General features: G+C 40.3%; 1 protein-coding gene across 1 annotated transcript in view; it reads left to right on the top strand.

The window, feature by feature from the left end:
• The window catches only part of SDK1 (sidekick cell adhesion molecule 1), a gene marked incomplete at both ends in the record, with an annotated part of 357,418 nt that overhangs the window by 222,468 nt on the left and 122,134 nt on the right, over positions 1 to 12,816 (top strand). Inside the window, 5 exons of the mRNA XM_079542659.1 lie at positions 4,347 to 4,541; positions 5,718 to 5,834; positions 6,076 to 6,243; positions 8,285 to 8,387; positions 9,551 to 9,727. Coding sequence (XP_079398785.1) covers positions 4,347 to 4,541; positions 5,718 to 5,834; positions 6,076 to 6,243; positions 8,285 to 8,387; positions 9,551 to 9,727 — 760 coding nt within the window. The remainder of the gene's footprint in view (positions 1 to 4,346; positions 4,542 to 5,717; positions 5,835 to 6,075; positions 6,244 to 8,284; positions 8,388 to 9,550; positions 9,728 to 12,816) is intronic.

The following is a 12,816-nucleotide window of genomic DNA, read 5'->3' as shown; positions in this document are numbered from 1 at the left end:
GAGAACAAATGCTCGGTTCTCAAAGCTAGGGCCTAGAGTTCCCCAGGATTCGGGGCTGTTCAACATACAGAGTGAACAGTGAAGATGGAACTGTTTGGCGATTGTATAAAATTATTCAAAACAGCCAACATTAAAACTTAATGCAGGAGAATCGTGAAGTGTTTGGATGATTTGAGCTTACTGGACAAGTAAGCTGGCAGATAACATTTTTGAGAGAGGTGAAATTAGCTCTTACTATGCTGAAAAGCTGTATCTTCTGCAAACATCAGTTCTGTGTCAAGCAGTGGATTGAAGTGCTGGGTGTTGGGAAGGTGGAAATAATGTTCTGTCATTGGGCTGCTCTTGCTTTTACTGCCTGAGCATCCGAGACAAGGCAATTTCAAAGGAAGGAGGAGTGACTAGATAGACCTTCATTCTGACCACATACAACCGACTTTATTTTTATAGTGTGTTATGACAAATAGATTAGCATTTTTATATTGGAGGAGATTTTCCATGTAGCAGGATTAAAAACAAGTGTTTTATTATTAGGGAAATTGAATGAAAAAACATTCGGAGATTTCTGAAAAACGCTTCAATCTCACACAGCTATTTGGGAAATCTCTGACACTCTCTGCTCACTGTCACTGGAAAAGCTTTCTGCTGTCTCAAATGTTCTTCATGAATTAACAAGAAAGAAGAAAAAATAATCCTGGAACATCAGAGAGAGAAGGTGTTGACTTCTAGATTCTTCCTTCTACCCTACCTCTTCCTTTGAGCACTTAAGCTTCTGAAGAGCTTAATTGGGAACTCATATCTATTCTCAGTAGATGAGGTCTTATTGGAGGCACGGGCACCTGGCCTGGAACAAGTAACTTCTTTCTACTGAACTCTACCCATACATGTCTGATTTGTTGGTCAGTGTGGTGCAGGAGCATGGAAACCTGTCTTCACACGCACTTCTGTGCTGAGCATCTCTAGCCCAGACTTAAAAGGGGCTTGCTTGTATATAGAGTATTAAGCAGAGGCCTTTTGATCCGTATTACATAGACCTAGCAACCACCAGCAACCTCTTTATAAAGAGGGTAAGTGAAGGTTGCTGTCTCCCTGCTCAAAGTGGGAGCTAGAATATGGCGTGTAGGGAACTGCAGAGCTGCCCTACAGCTTCCTTGCAAATAGGAAGATGGATTGGATTTCTCGCGGCCCCATCAGGTTCTGTGCACAAAGCCCATTTGCTCAGGCTTTGTGCACCTTGAATGTGTGAGAGACAGATTAATTTCACAGTATAAGCAGAGATTAACTGTAAATAAAATTGCAACTTGCACAGACTAGCTTTATACTTCACTGTAATGGAGTTTCAATGTATCAGACTGCGCAGTAACCATGCTCTGCTGTATATCTTCCAGCACTTGCTGATGCTGCATGCATTTTCAATGGCTTTTCTTTAAATGCTTCTTCTTATTTGCTTATGGGGAGTTTGGGGCTGCAGGCATTGAAGGGGGTGTCTGGGGAGCGCGGTTAATTGGACTTTAGTTCTACCTGTTTAGACAAGGAGATGGAAGGATGTTTTTGGGACACCCCAGTTGCCCACTGGGAGCTAGAGAGAAGACTGTAAAAAATAAATAACAAAAATGACACAATGAATATTTAGAGTCTTTCATCCAGACTCTTAAATAAGTGAAATTTGGCAGAGAGACAAACATCTGTTTCACAGATGGGGAAACTGAGCCTTGGCTTGCATAAATCATTTGCCAAGGTTACAGAGAAAGTGGCACAGCCCAAACCAGTCTGTCTCCTTCCCCTCCTCCTCCATAGAACCAGATTGATTTGTCAGCCCATCTTTGGGAAAGAAAAAAAAAAAGAGAAAAAAAATAGAGCACTGTGTACATGCTGAGAATTAAGCTTATTTTACTTAATATTATGTTATTTTAGGCCACTCTGTAATCTCTCAAACAATAAGGTAGGATAGGACGGATAATGCTTGGAAAGGCATCATCCAATGTGTATTTAAAGTCTTTTCTTCTTTTCGTATTTTTTTGTTCAGCAAAATTTGTAGAGAGGAGAAGCAGCAAAATTCCTTGGAGGGTGGCAGAAGGAAAAGTGGGGCGGTGGGAGAGTGGAGAAGAAAGGAGGCTGGTTTTAGCCATTTTTATAGCTAAAGAGGTAGTGAGATGATAAAAGAAAATGTGTACAACTTGGAAGACAAATCTCTCTGGGAAGATCACTAAAGCCCAAATGAATGCTGCTGACAGGCATCAGAACGCTTAGATAAGATCCTATTATTCAGACTCATAACTTTGAGTAGAGGAAGATATCCGTAACTGAAACGTAGAAAAATAGAGATGGTAATATTCAGTTTGTCAGCTGGGTTGGTGATAGGAAGGTGTATCTCTCAGTGATTATGGGATTAGAAGGTTTACTAATACTGTTAGAAGAATAGGATTTATGGAATGACACCAGTGTTAAAGGTTTGAGTGTACTGAATGCGGGGCTGCATTATTTCCTCAGTGCCCATCGAGTGACGTGTGGGAAACTAGAGTTGCTATTATTTAAACTTGAAATCATTTCCAGGCTTCTCTGCATCAAGAGAACTATTCCATTTTGCATCATCTGTTTCTTCATTACTCAGTGATAATTTGTATTTGCCCGGGAGGATCTTCAAGAGATGAATAACACTCTCACCGAGAATTCTGAACAGGGAAGTTTGCGCTAATTCTGTAGATTGGCTGCTGCAGGAAATGTAAATTATGTCAATGGAAGCTCCTACACTGCATCCATTCTATGTCAGACAATGCACTCTGCATCGTGGATTTCTTCCTGAGATGATTACCTCCCAGATTATGAGTGCATTTTATTATATCAGCGGAACAAAAGCATCAGAGGTGATTGTAGTAAATGATACATGTTTACAAAAACAGCAGCAGCAATTGAACACTCTTTTTTTTTTTTTTTATATCACTCCTTACATTGTTTGTGTATGATTTCCAAACAGTTGATGTAGTTTTTGTCTATAGAAAGAGAATGTATTGGAAGAAGGCATGAAAGTATAATATGGTGGTATTTCACCTTGGGATATTTAAAATGACAGTATGGCTTCTCCTGTGGCACTTCCCCTCTGAAGACCTTAAGTCATGGTCAACACTGCAGTGAAATTCAATGTCTGCATGTGCTCAGTTCATCGGTGACATCTCAGCACTGCTGTGATGCCCCACGTGGCTTTGCTCGGTGACTCAGTGACTCACCTGTGAATTCACCTCTATGGCTTTGCTATGATGCAAGGACCTGCTATCCTTTCCTTACTACAGGGGACTGTGAAGCACTGAGGTTTAAAGTGACGTTTGTTCAAAAACAGCACCTGATTATGAAGATAAAAGCGTGTTTGGGGCTGAGGTCACTTAAATCAGTTTGATACCCTTCTGATCCTGTGATTATCCAATCACATAATAAAATATCTGATCCCTGCGTAGGGCCCTTGGCATTTGATCAGCTGGGGATTTCTAGGATATAAAGGCCAGTCAGTGATGGGAGGAGCAGGGCAGGAACATCTGCAGAAAGCAGTCCTAGCCCTCTCATATCCCACGAAGGAAAGAGAATCCTTCATTCAGTATCTGTGGATACTGAATTTATGGCTGCTTCATCCCAGCTGACGGGTATATGGCTGCAGCAAAACTGGAATTAGCATGTCATGATTTGTAGAACATGCACATGAAAGGAAACAGGAATAAAAGGGCTTGTATTTATAGCAGGATTTTTGTTTCTCCTAATGTCTGTGTTTTTCAAATAACAGGTGAAGCTTGAGAATGAATAAAAATAATAATTTAAAGCCATCTCATTGTGGGCAACAAGCTGCTCGCACATTAGCTCAAACTAAGCTACCAAATTAGAACTCGAATACAGTCATCTGAGCACTTCATCTCTTATGTGTAATTTGCCATTTCCTTTTTATTTTGACATCTCAGCTGCAATAGCACAGAAAAATCTCATTTGGGATGGAACAGCCTTATAGACTCGCTGCAATGTCACACTGCTGCTGTTTAAGTAGCATGATTCTGGCTTTCAACGTGAAATTGCTATAAATCTTATTTTGTAGTAGCATGAAATATGATTGGGTGAAGAAAGTAATTTGATAACATGTTTTCTCAACATTCCCCCTTTCACTGTTTTCCCACATGTTCTGCTGCGTATTCTTACCATTGATAATGTAAAATGCTGCCTCCCATTTATCAAAAGCAGCTTGTAAAAGTATAAATAAGCACAGTGGAAGGAAGGGATACAAGGGACGTGACCACAACAGCGCTGTATGCTTCAACTCTCTGAAGCACATAGTGCACATGCTAACAATAACATTCTTCTGGTCTTTCTTACAGGTGTTCCCATTCCTTCCCTGGTTTGGTATAAGGACTCCGTTCCCCTCAGCAAGCTGCAAAACCCCCGCTATAAAGTCCTGCTGAGCGGGGGGCTGCGGATCCACGCGCTGCGTCCTCAGGATGCGGGGATCTTCCAGTGCTTCGCCAGCAATAAAGCTGGGGAGATACAGACCTACACCTACCTGGATGTGACCAGTGAGTAAGGGGCTGGGATAGGGCTCGATGAGTTGTGCTGTTGTTGTAGATGAGCCTACAGCTGTCAGGTTTCTCCTTGCTCATGTAGTTTGAACCTTGATTTCTTATAATATATGGCTGTCCTATGTGTGAGATACCCCAACGTTCCCAGTTTGGTCTGAATGCAGCCTGCTGAACCCTGTAGAAAACACAGGAGCTTGAGGCAATCTCTTATTTCATGGTATGAAAAGAAAACTAAGGGAAGAAATTGAAAAGTTAATTGTAAAATGGTTTTCCCTCTTCATTATTAAATGATTCGGCTCGACTGTAATGTAACCCTGCTTCATAATTGTTCATGGCTTTTTTTTTTTTTTTCTGCCTTTTGTCTACAACTACATTTAGCAGGGAAAACAAAGAAAATTCAAGTTTAGTGTCTAGTTTTTGGCCATAAAGCCTGATTAAATGCTTTAGTTAATGAAATACACTTTTCACTGTGGGAGAATTACAAATCCTCATTGTCTCTTTTAAAAGCAATTATTAACAGGCATATATTCCCATAATATTGTAACTCCTTTTCAGGAAGCTGTTTTTTAGCCCAAGAGCAGTCTGTACGTACTGACCAGAATTTCTTCAGCTTGCAGAAACTAGATCAGTTCAATATAGATCTAGGAAACTGCAGGAAAAAAAAAAAAAAGGAAAAAAAAAAAGTGTTGTAAAGTGCAACTGGGGGAAAATAAGAGTGAAAGAAACTTGGAAAATGCCTTGGATGAGACTCGGGTTCTAAATTCTTTTGGCTGACATTTAAGTTTCAAAGTTAATGCCTTTCTGGAGTTGCTTTTCATCTTAAAGAACTCTGTTATGAAGATGAACAAAAATAGTTTTGTTTATCTAGATTTCCCACTTTCCCCCAAACACTCATTCAAAGCTTTATCTGCCTTTATCTGTAAGCCATCTTACTTGTACACGTGTAAGTGCTGATAGATTTTTATTTTCCAGGTAGGTAATAAACTGAATTAGGTAATTCCTTGGAGATGAATAATGAAAGGTTACAGTCACTGCTGAGAGGTTTTCATGCATTATTGTCATGTCCTTCTCCATGATCAGCACTGTAAAAGTGGATGTAAAGCAGTCCACGATAATAGGAAAGGCATCTTTCTGATAACTGATCTGCTGAGATTTCAAATTGTTTGATTCTAGACATTAAGCCAGCATTTATACAGCCTCCAGAGGACACCACTGTGACTGAAGGGATGACTGCCATGCTGACCTGTGAAGTTTCAGGGGCTCCAAAACCTGCCATCTCGTGGAGGAAAGGTATCCACTTACTACACTGTTGTGGAACTGCTTGTTTTCTTATCTGTTCCTACTCCTGAGATTCTGTAATTCTATTTAATATTGCTCTAGTTCTATGAGCCAAGGATTGTAGAGGTCCTGCTGCGAGCCAGTGGCCCAGATAGGTTGATACCATCCATGTCTGTAAGAGCTGGGACTGCAGTGCCTCAGCCATGCAGCCTACGTGACATTAATCATGCTGCTTTTCCTTTCTGTGTTTCAGGAAACCAGATCTTAGCCAGTGGCTCAGTTCAGATTCCTCGGTTCATTCTTCTGGAATCCGGAGGGCTCCAGATAACGCCCGTGTTCCTTCAGGATGCTGGCAATTATACTTGCCATGCAGTCAACTCCGAAGGAGCTCTGAATGCTTTTGTGATGCTGACAGTGTGGAGTAAGGACAATGCTTTGTTTAAAGTCTGACTTGAATCAAGTGCTAATTGGATTTTGGTGTATGACCAGGACATTTTCATACCGAGTTATGCTTTTCTCATAAAAGAGATCTTGTATAGTTCAGTGGTGATAACGTACTGTTTTAGGAAACATATCACAAGTACCCATTTTGTTTTAGAAATCATACATATAAGCTGTTTCATTTTGTGAAAGGTTGTGTGCTTCAGTGGAGCATCTAGTCACGCTTACAGTTTCACTCGGGTTTTGCAATGGTGAAACTTGCCTTAGTCTGCATTGCAAATCTGCCCTTTTACTTTGTGGATTTGGCTGTTTGCAAGTTGTTTTCTGCCTCCAGCAGTCTGCAGGCAGTATAAAACAGCCCATGCTGTTACAAAGGCTGTGGCTACAAATACAGTGGATGTGATTTTCCTCCTAACTGTGCATTTCTTTGTGACCCTGGGCGTTCTTGGAAGCCAAAGCAAAGTGCAGCACACTTCTACTCTCTCATGTTACAGATTGGCATGGCACAGGGCAGCCTGTGAAGTGATTTAGTCTTTCATCGTTTGCCCTTGATCTCTATTTTTCCCCTCTGTTGGTGTAAAAAATTGAATCAGTTAGGTTCCCCTGTATTACCCCTGAGTGAGAGGCAAAACATAAGTTTCGTGTGTCTGATCTGAAGCAGCAGCTGAAGGGTTAAAGTGCAGTGTGTGTTGTTGCTATTGGTAGGAAACAATGATCCTTGAGCTGGGACTAAAACCAATTGAAGACAATGAAGATGATAGTGAGAAATACAGAAGTAATGAGTAACTCTTTTCTCCTATACTTGAAGTACAGCCCTGAGGCTGATTACACCACAGATGTGTGGTGTGTATTTGACATCTGTTAATCCCAAAAATGTACACGTTACATCAGTAGCATTTTTCCTTTTGAACTTGGGAATACCTGAAAACCATACTGGGAGTAAATGTAAAGTGCTTTTGACACACGACTGTTAGATTTATACCTCATTGACAACGTAAAGTCAGGATCTTGTAAACTGATTGACATCCAGGATGTCAGAGATCCTTACTGTTAATTCTCAAGGGATTGATTCTGTTTCTGTTCATTGATACAGCATTGGAGGGGAAAGGAGGAGTGATTCTGACCTAATATTTATGTAAAACTTCACCAGTGTAAAGCTGGAAGGCACGCATAGGTGCATCAGGAATAATGCCAACATTCCATGCTCCTGGGTGTAGCTTTTGATTTTGCTGATGATTTCTTTTTGTGCACAAATGAGATCTCAGTAGATGCTGATTATCTCTGTGGAGAATTGGGACTGATTAACATTATCCACATTATCCACGTATCTCCTCACCCCTAGTTGTCTACCTGCTCCAGATGATGCTATCTGCTGCTACTGCTGTGTGCTGAGCAAAACAGAGATCTTTCACACCAGATTTGGTTGCTGTAGTTACAGCAGTTTTTGTCTTCTGTGTCTCCAGGAGGTGCTTGAATAAAGATGTTTTGAAACATTTAAGTAAACAACATATTTCCCTATGTGAAAAAATTCAGACTACCAAAAACTCCTCCTCCCTTAACCTCTTTATAGAATGCCATTCAAGCTTTCCTCTTTCTGGATAATTTTTCTAACATTTTTTTCTTTTGCACAGATTTTCCTTGTTTTTGTTTTCTCCACTCTAAATTGTGTGACTTGTTTTCTGACAAAATGCATGTTTTGATTCATCCTTAACGTGTTATAAACGTTAGGACTTCAGGGAGTTGCCAGAGAGGCTTCCCACAAAGACAAGTGAGAGTCAGTGCAGCTGTAGCACTGCTGATTCAGACACGTGCCCTCTGCTGCCTTCGCCTCCCGCACCCCACAGCATACAACCTCTTCTTGACACAATGACATTAGAGGCAGGGGAGGCTTCATAGCAAAGACTTGAAGAGGAATGGCCTGCTTGCTTTGAATGACAAATGTTCAGTTGCCTGCTCCCCGAGTGAATATCCAAGTCAAAATGCTGTAATTTCACCTGAACTATGGCTTGTGTTCCTTTCAGATCGGACTTTCATTGTTCACCCTCCTGAGAATAGCACTGTGATCAAAGGAACTACAGCCACTCTGCGATGTGAAGCAACTCATGATCCTAGAATTTCAATCAGGTTGGTGGTGTCAGTTCTTGTTTGTATGGTTTATCTGAGCTCAATTCTATAAGCTATATGAATAGCATTAGGTGAAAAGTTTCAGGACCCCAAATTTTAACACCAGACCCCCTATTACTGCATTATAAGGTTGTACACTGTATCATTAATCATATAAATCCCATCTTCCATTTCAGCCTTATGTATTATTTACAATGAGCTATGTTCCACTTCATGACTTCAATATAGCCTTCCATGATTTTACTGTCAAGGTTAATACACTATCAATAAAAGCAACTTGTCAGAAGCTGATAGTTAATGAGAGTAAAAGCCAAAGAGAAGGAATAGGATTTCAAACATGTCTACACTGTGGTGTATGAAAGCGATGCGCAATGTGCCCATGTTCTTGGAAGCAGCTCAATAACTAGAGGCTATATTCTGCTTTTACTGCATAAAGGGAGAAGGAAAAAAAAAGCAACTTGTATGAACTATTAACATTTGTACTAGAGCATCTAGAGGAAGTTCACCATTTAAAAATAAATTTACCGTGAAAATGTATGTAGACTGAAAGCCAAATTAAAGAAAATGCAAGGAACAGCTTGAAGGGTGTCAGAAGGGTCAACTGCAGAAAGAACTTCAGAAGGAGATATAAAGATGTAAAAAATGTTATGTAGAGATACTTAATTGCAAGACCATGGACTGGACACTTATCTGTGACCTGTTGGTATGTGTCCTTTAAGGGATGATAAACTGGTGAACTTTGCCACAACGGTTAAAGATGTTACTGATTCTATCAGTGTAAGGTTGATACGGTCTTTGCAGAGCTGTGTTGTGCTGTTACCTTTAGTAGTATAACTGGTGTTGCAGCTTGAACTGCTGGTGAAGGTGGACTTGTGAACTTGGGTGTTCATGAGCACTAGGTCTTTTCTTTTTGAAATACGCAGTATTGTTTATAAAGTGTATTGCATCTTGGATGTAATTACATTTCTTATTCTGTAATTACATTTCTTATTCTGATCACTGATCTAAAGTTAAAATTTGAAGCAGGCACTGTTCCTGAAAGTATCCATAGAGGCCTGACATTTCTAATTTGTTATTACAGAAGCTGGTATTTTGCATAGTTCAGATAAATGTATTTCAAATTTCTTCCAAGTAATTACTAACCAAAACATTGTAATATTCAGGTATGTTTGGAAGAAGGACAGCGTTGTAATAAATCCATCCAGCAGTTCCAGGATCACAGTAGAGAAAGATGGAACCCTCCTCATCAGCCAGACGTGGTCAGGTGACATCGGGGACTATACCTGTGAGGTCATTTCTTTTGGAGGAAACGATTCCCGAATGGCTCGTCTAGAAGTGATGTGAGTAATTCCATCTTGAACACAAGGCTATGCTGGTTTTCAGATACCCTCATACATTTTTTTTAGGTATTTACTTATTTCAGTGGGAAATTAAGGCTGGTTCATTGTGAATTAAATTGCTTTGAGATGTCCTTCCTTTTGCATGCTGCTGTGCTACTTGGACTTTCAAGTGACTGAGTTTCAAGTCACTCAGAAGTTACTTCCACTTCAGTGTATTTCTCTGCATCACATTCAATAGATTGGATGGCTGAGCTCGGGGGATAACAATTAATAGCTGTAGTCTGCATGAAGGCAGTAATAAGTGGACTAATGCATGGGATTATAATGGGGCATGTCCTGTTCAACATCTTCATCAAGGATCTGGAGGAGATGTTGGAATGCGTACTCATCAGGTTTGTAAATGGCACAAAATGGGTGGAGAACCTCAATGTGAGACCATCATTCATAGGAACCTAGATAGGCTGAGAAATGGACTGACAAGAACCTTAGAAAATTCACCAAGGACAAATGCCAAGTCCACATGTGAGGAGCAGGTTTGACCCCAAAGGTTGGAAGTTTTTTAGACCAGACTGGATAAACTGGTCTGATTTTATGACTGGTCCTGCTCTGTGTGGGGGTTTGGCCCCTTCCAACATGAATCCTTCCATCATCCCATGCTGTTGGACTTTCCCATCAAGCCCAGGTGGTGGGCTGTGATGCCAAGGTTATAGGAAAACATTTTCCTCCTTTAGTGCTCTTTCTCTGTTAAACATACATAAAAATAGCTGGTCCCTCAGTAGATATTGCTTATTTTTTCATTCTCTTTAGACTAGAGTTCCAGAGAAAAATATTTTTACGTTTGCCTTTCTTTATTCCTAAGAATCTTTAAAAATTCAGTTAAGAAAAAAAAAAAATAATACTTAAAGTACACATTGCTTCTGAAAAAGGATTATAAAAATGGCATTGCATGGTTCTGTATTTTCTATTCCTGTCATTCCACTGGAGCGAAGTAAGCTTCCATTTTATTTTTATCACTAAAAGCAACAACTGTGATTTTGGTCCATGTGTGAAACAGATCAAATGAGTAAGACGGTAATGTTTTATGTAGTCTTATTTTTTTTTATTTGAGTAGTGCCACATGCTTTAATTTAACTCAAATTGCATCTGTTTCTGCTGGTCATGCCTGATATCTCTGAGAAGATGGCAACTTCTGCTGTTGGCAGAATAATGAGTTCACCTCAGAGATTTGCTATGCAGGGCCCTGTTTGATACAGCGTTATTCTGACAGTGCCAAGGCAAGATCAGATGCCCGTTTGCAGAGAGCGGTCATACATTCTTTCTCTAATTAAGCGCTCCTCAGCTCTCCTCCCGGAGTGCATTTTACTGCTGGTTTGGATCCAAGAGCAGAAGACAATTCAAAATATATTGCTACTATATAATCATACTTTCTTTTTCTCTGAGGCTGTTTTTGAGTGGAGGGCAGAAAATTACGGAGTGTAGACAGAAAAGAAGGTTAAAATCTGGACTTTGAAGTGAGCTGCAAAAATGTGCCAAACGCTTCAGCAGCTTCATCCTAAATACCGAAAGATGTCCTATGTGGTGACCCACTGTAGCACAGCAGATGTATTTATTCACAGCTTCCTGTTGACCAGTAACAGTTTTACACTCTGTAAAACTCATGCTAGAAGTTAACCAGCATATTCCATGTGCCTGCCTGCCCCCCCTCACCCAGCTCTCTGCAGCTCTGCTGCTTCTCCATGCCCCAGTGCTCTGCAGCAGCTCTTCATCCTGGGTCTCTGCTTCTTCCCATGTTCTGTTGCTGATGGCTCACAACCTGTCTTTCTTGAAGGAATTAAAGAAATATATCAAACCCACTCCTGTGGAGGACTTCAGTAACTGATAAGTCACTCGATCATACCTGGAAGTGTGACATTTTATTTCAAAGTGGTGCTGCTGGTAGTGCAATAATGCCAAAAACATTGAATTCCTTTGCAGCTTTTGTCATTATCATTTGGCTCGGCAGCACAAATCTGTGAGAAATAGAGATACATGATACAACAGAAGTGAAATGAGGAAGAAAATATGTAGAAAGGAAATGTCAGAAGTAAAGCATAAATTAAATTTAGCTAGTGTACGAATGACAGATCTATAACATTCCCAGTTCTCCCAGATAATTCTCTTGTGCAGAACATTAACAAACAGGGCATGTACATTCCCATCGATGAGCACTTACACTTCAGTGCCTTGAGCAGCACTAATGTCAGACAAATGTTCAGAGGAGGCCTCTCAACCAATTACAGACCGGAGCAGTCTACCAATGGATAATACTGTAGCCTACCTACCTCCATCTGACAGCTCTGATTGTCTCACCAGCTTTTTTCCCCCAGGACCTGGCATATCCCTCCTTTACCTCTGGGCACGTAACAAGAAATTTTCAAAGGCACAAATAAGTTTGCTACTGATTTCTATTCAGGCTGATCCAATTCAAAACCATTGACCTACAGGGTGACCTTCAGTTATTCAATCTGTGAGTGGTTTGGTTTTCTAATCTGTGAAAAAAGGAAAGAGAACTTTTTCCTCCTTTTTCTTCCCCTGTTTGAAGACAGGCTTGGGAAAAAAAGGGACCATTTCTTGCCAGAAGAACACAGGCTGATAGCACAGTAGAGTTCTAACACGGTATACATTGGTAGTGCAAGCAGGATGGATCATTTTTCTCAGCATGTCTATGAAGAAATAAGGTATTTGAAACTGAAAGCCAGCAAACTAATGAAGAACTTGCTAAAGTGCAGCCAAAGGTTACTGTGCTCATCAATTTTGCACTGATGGTACTTGGGCACGGAAACTAATTGCTAGTCAAGATACTCTATTCATTCATTTGTCTTCCCTCTAAATGTGTTTATTCTTCATGTACACATCACTTGATTTGATTTGCACGAGGTAAAACATTCACAAGTGATGTTTCTCTCCTGTAAGAGATGAATTTTAGTTTTTTTACTTAGTTATTTATTCCACTGCTGGTAGATCTTCTCAACTGCAAATACAGAAACATTTGCAGATGATGAGCTTGTGCTTCTCTTGCATTCTTCCAAGTCATAACATTAGATTCTGAA

This window comes from Tetrao urogallus (assembly GCF_951394365.1).
Source record: "Tetrao urogallus genome assembly, chromosome: 15".
NCBI lineage: Eukaryota > Metazoa > Chordata > Aves > Galliformes > Phasianidae > Tetrao > Tetrao urogallus.
Note: the sequence above shows the minus strand (reverse complement) of the source record. Positions and strands in the feature narration are given on the sequence as shown.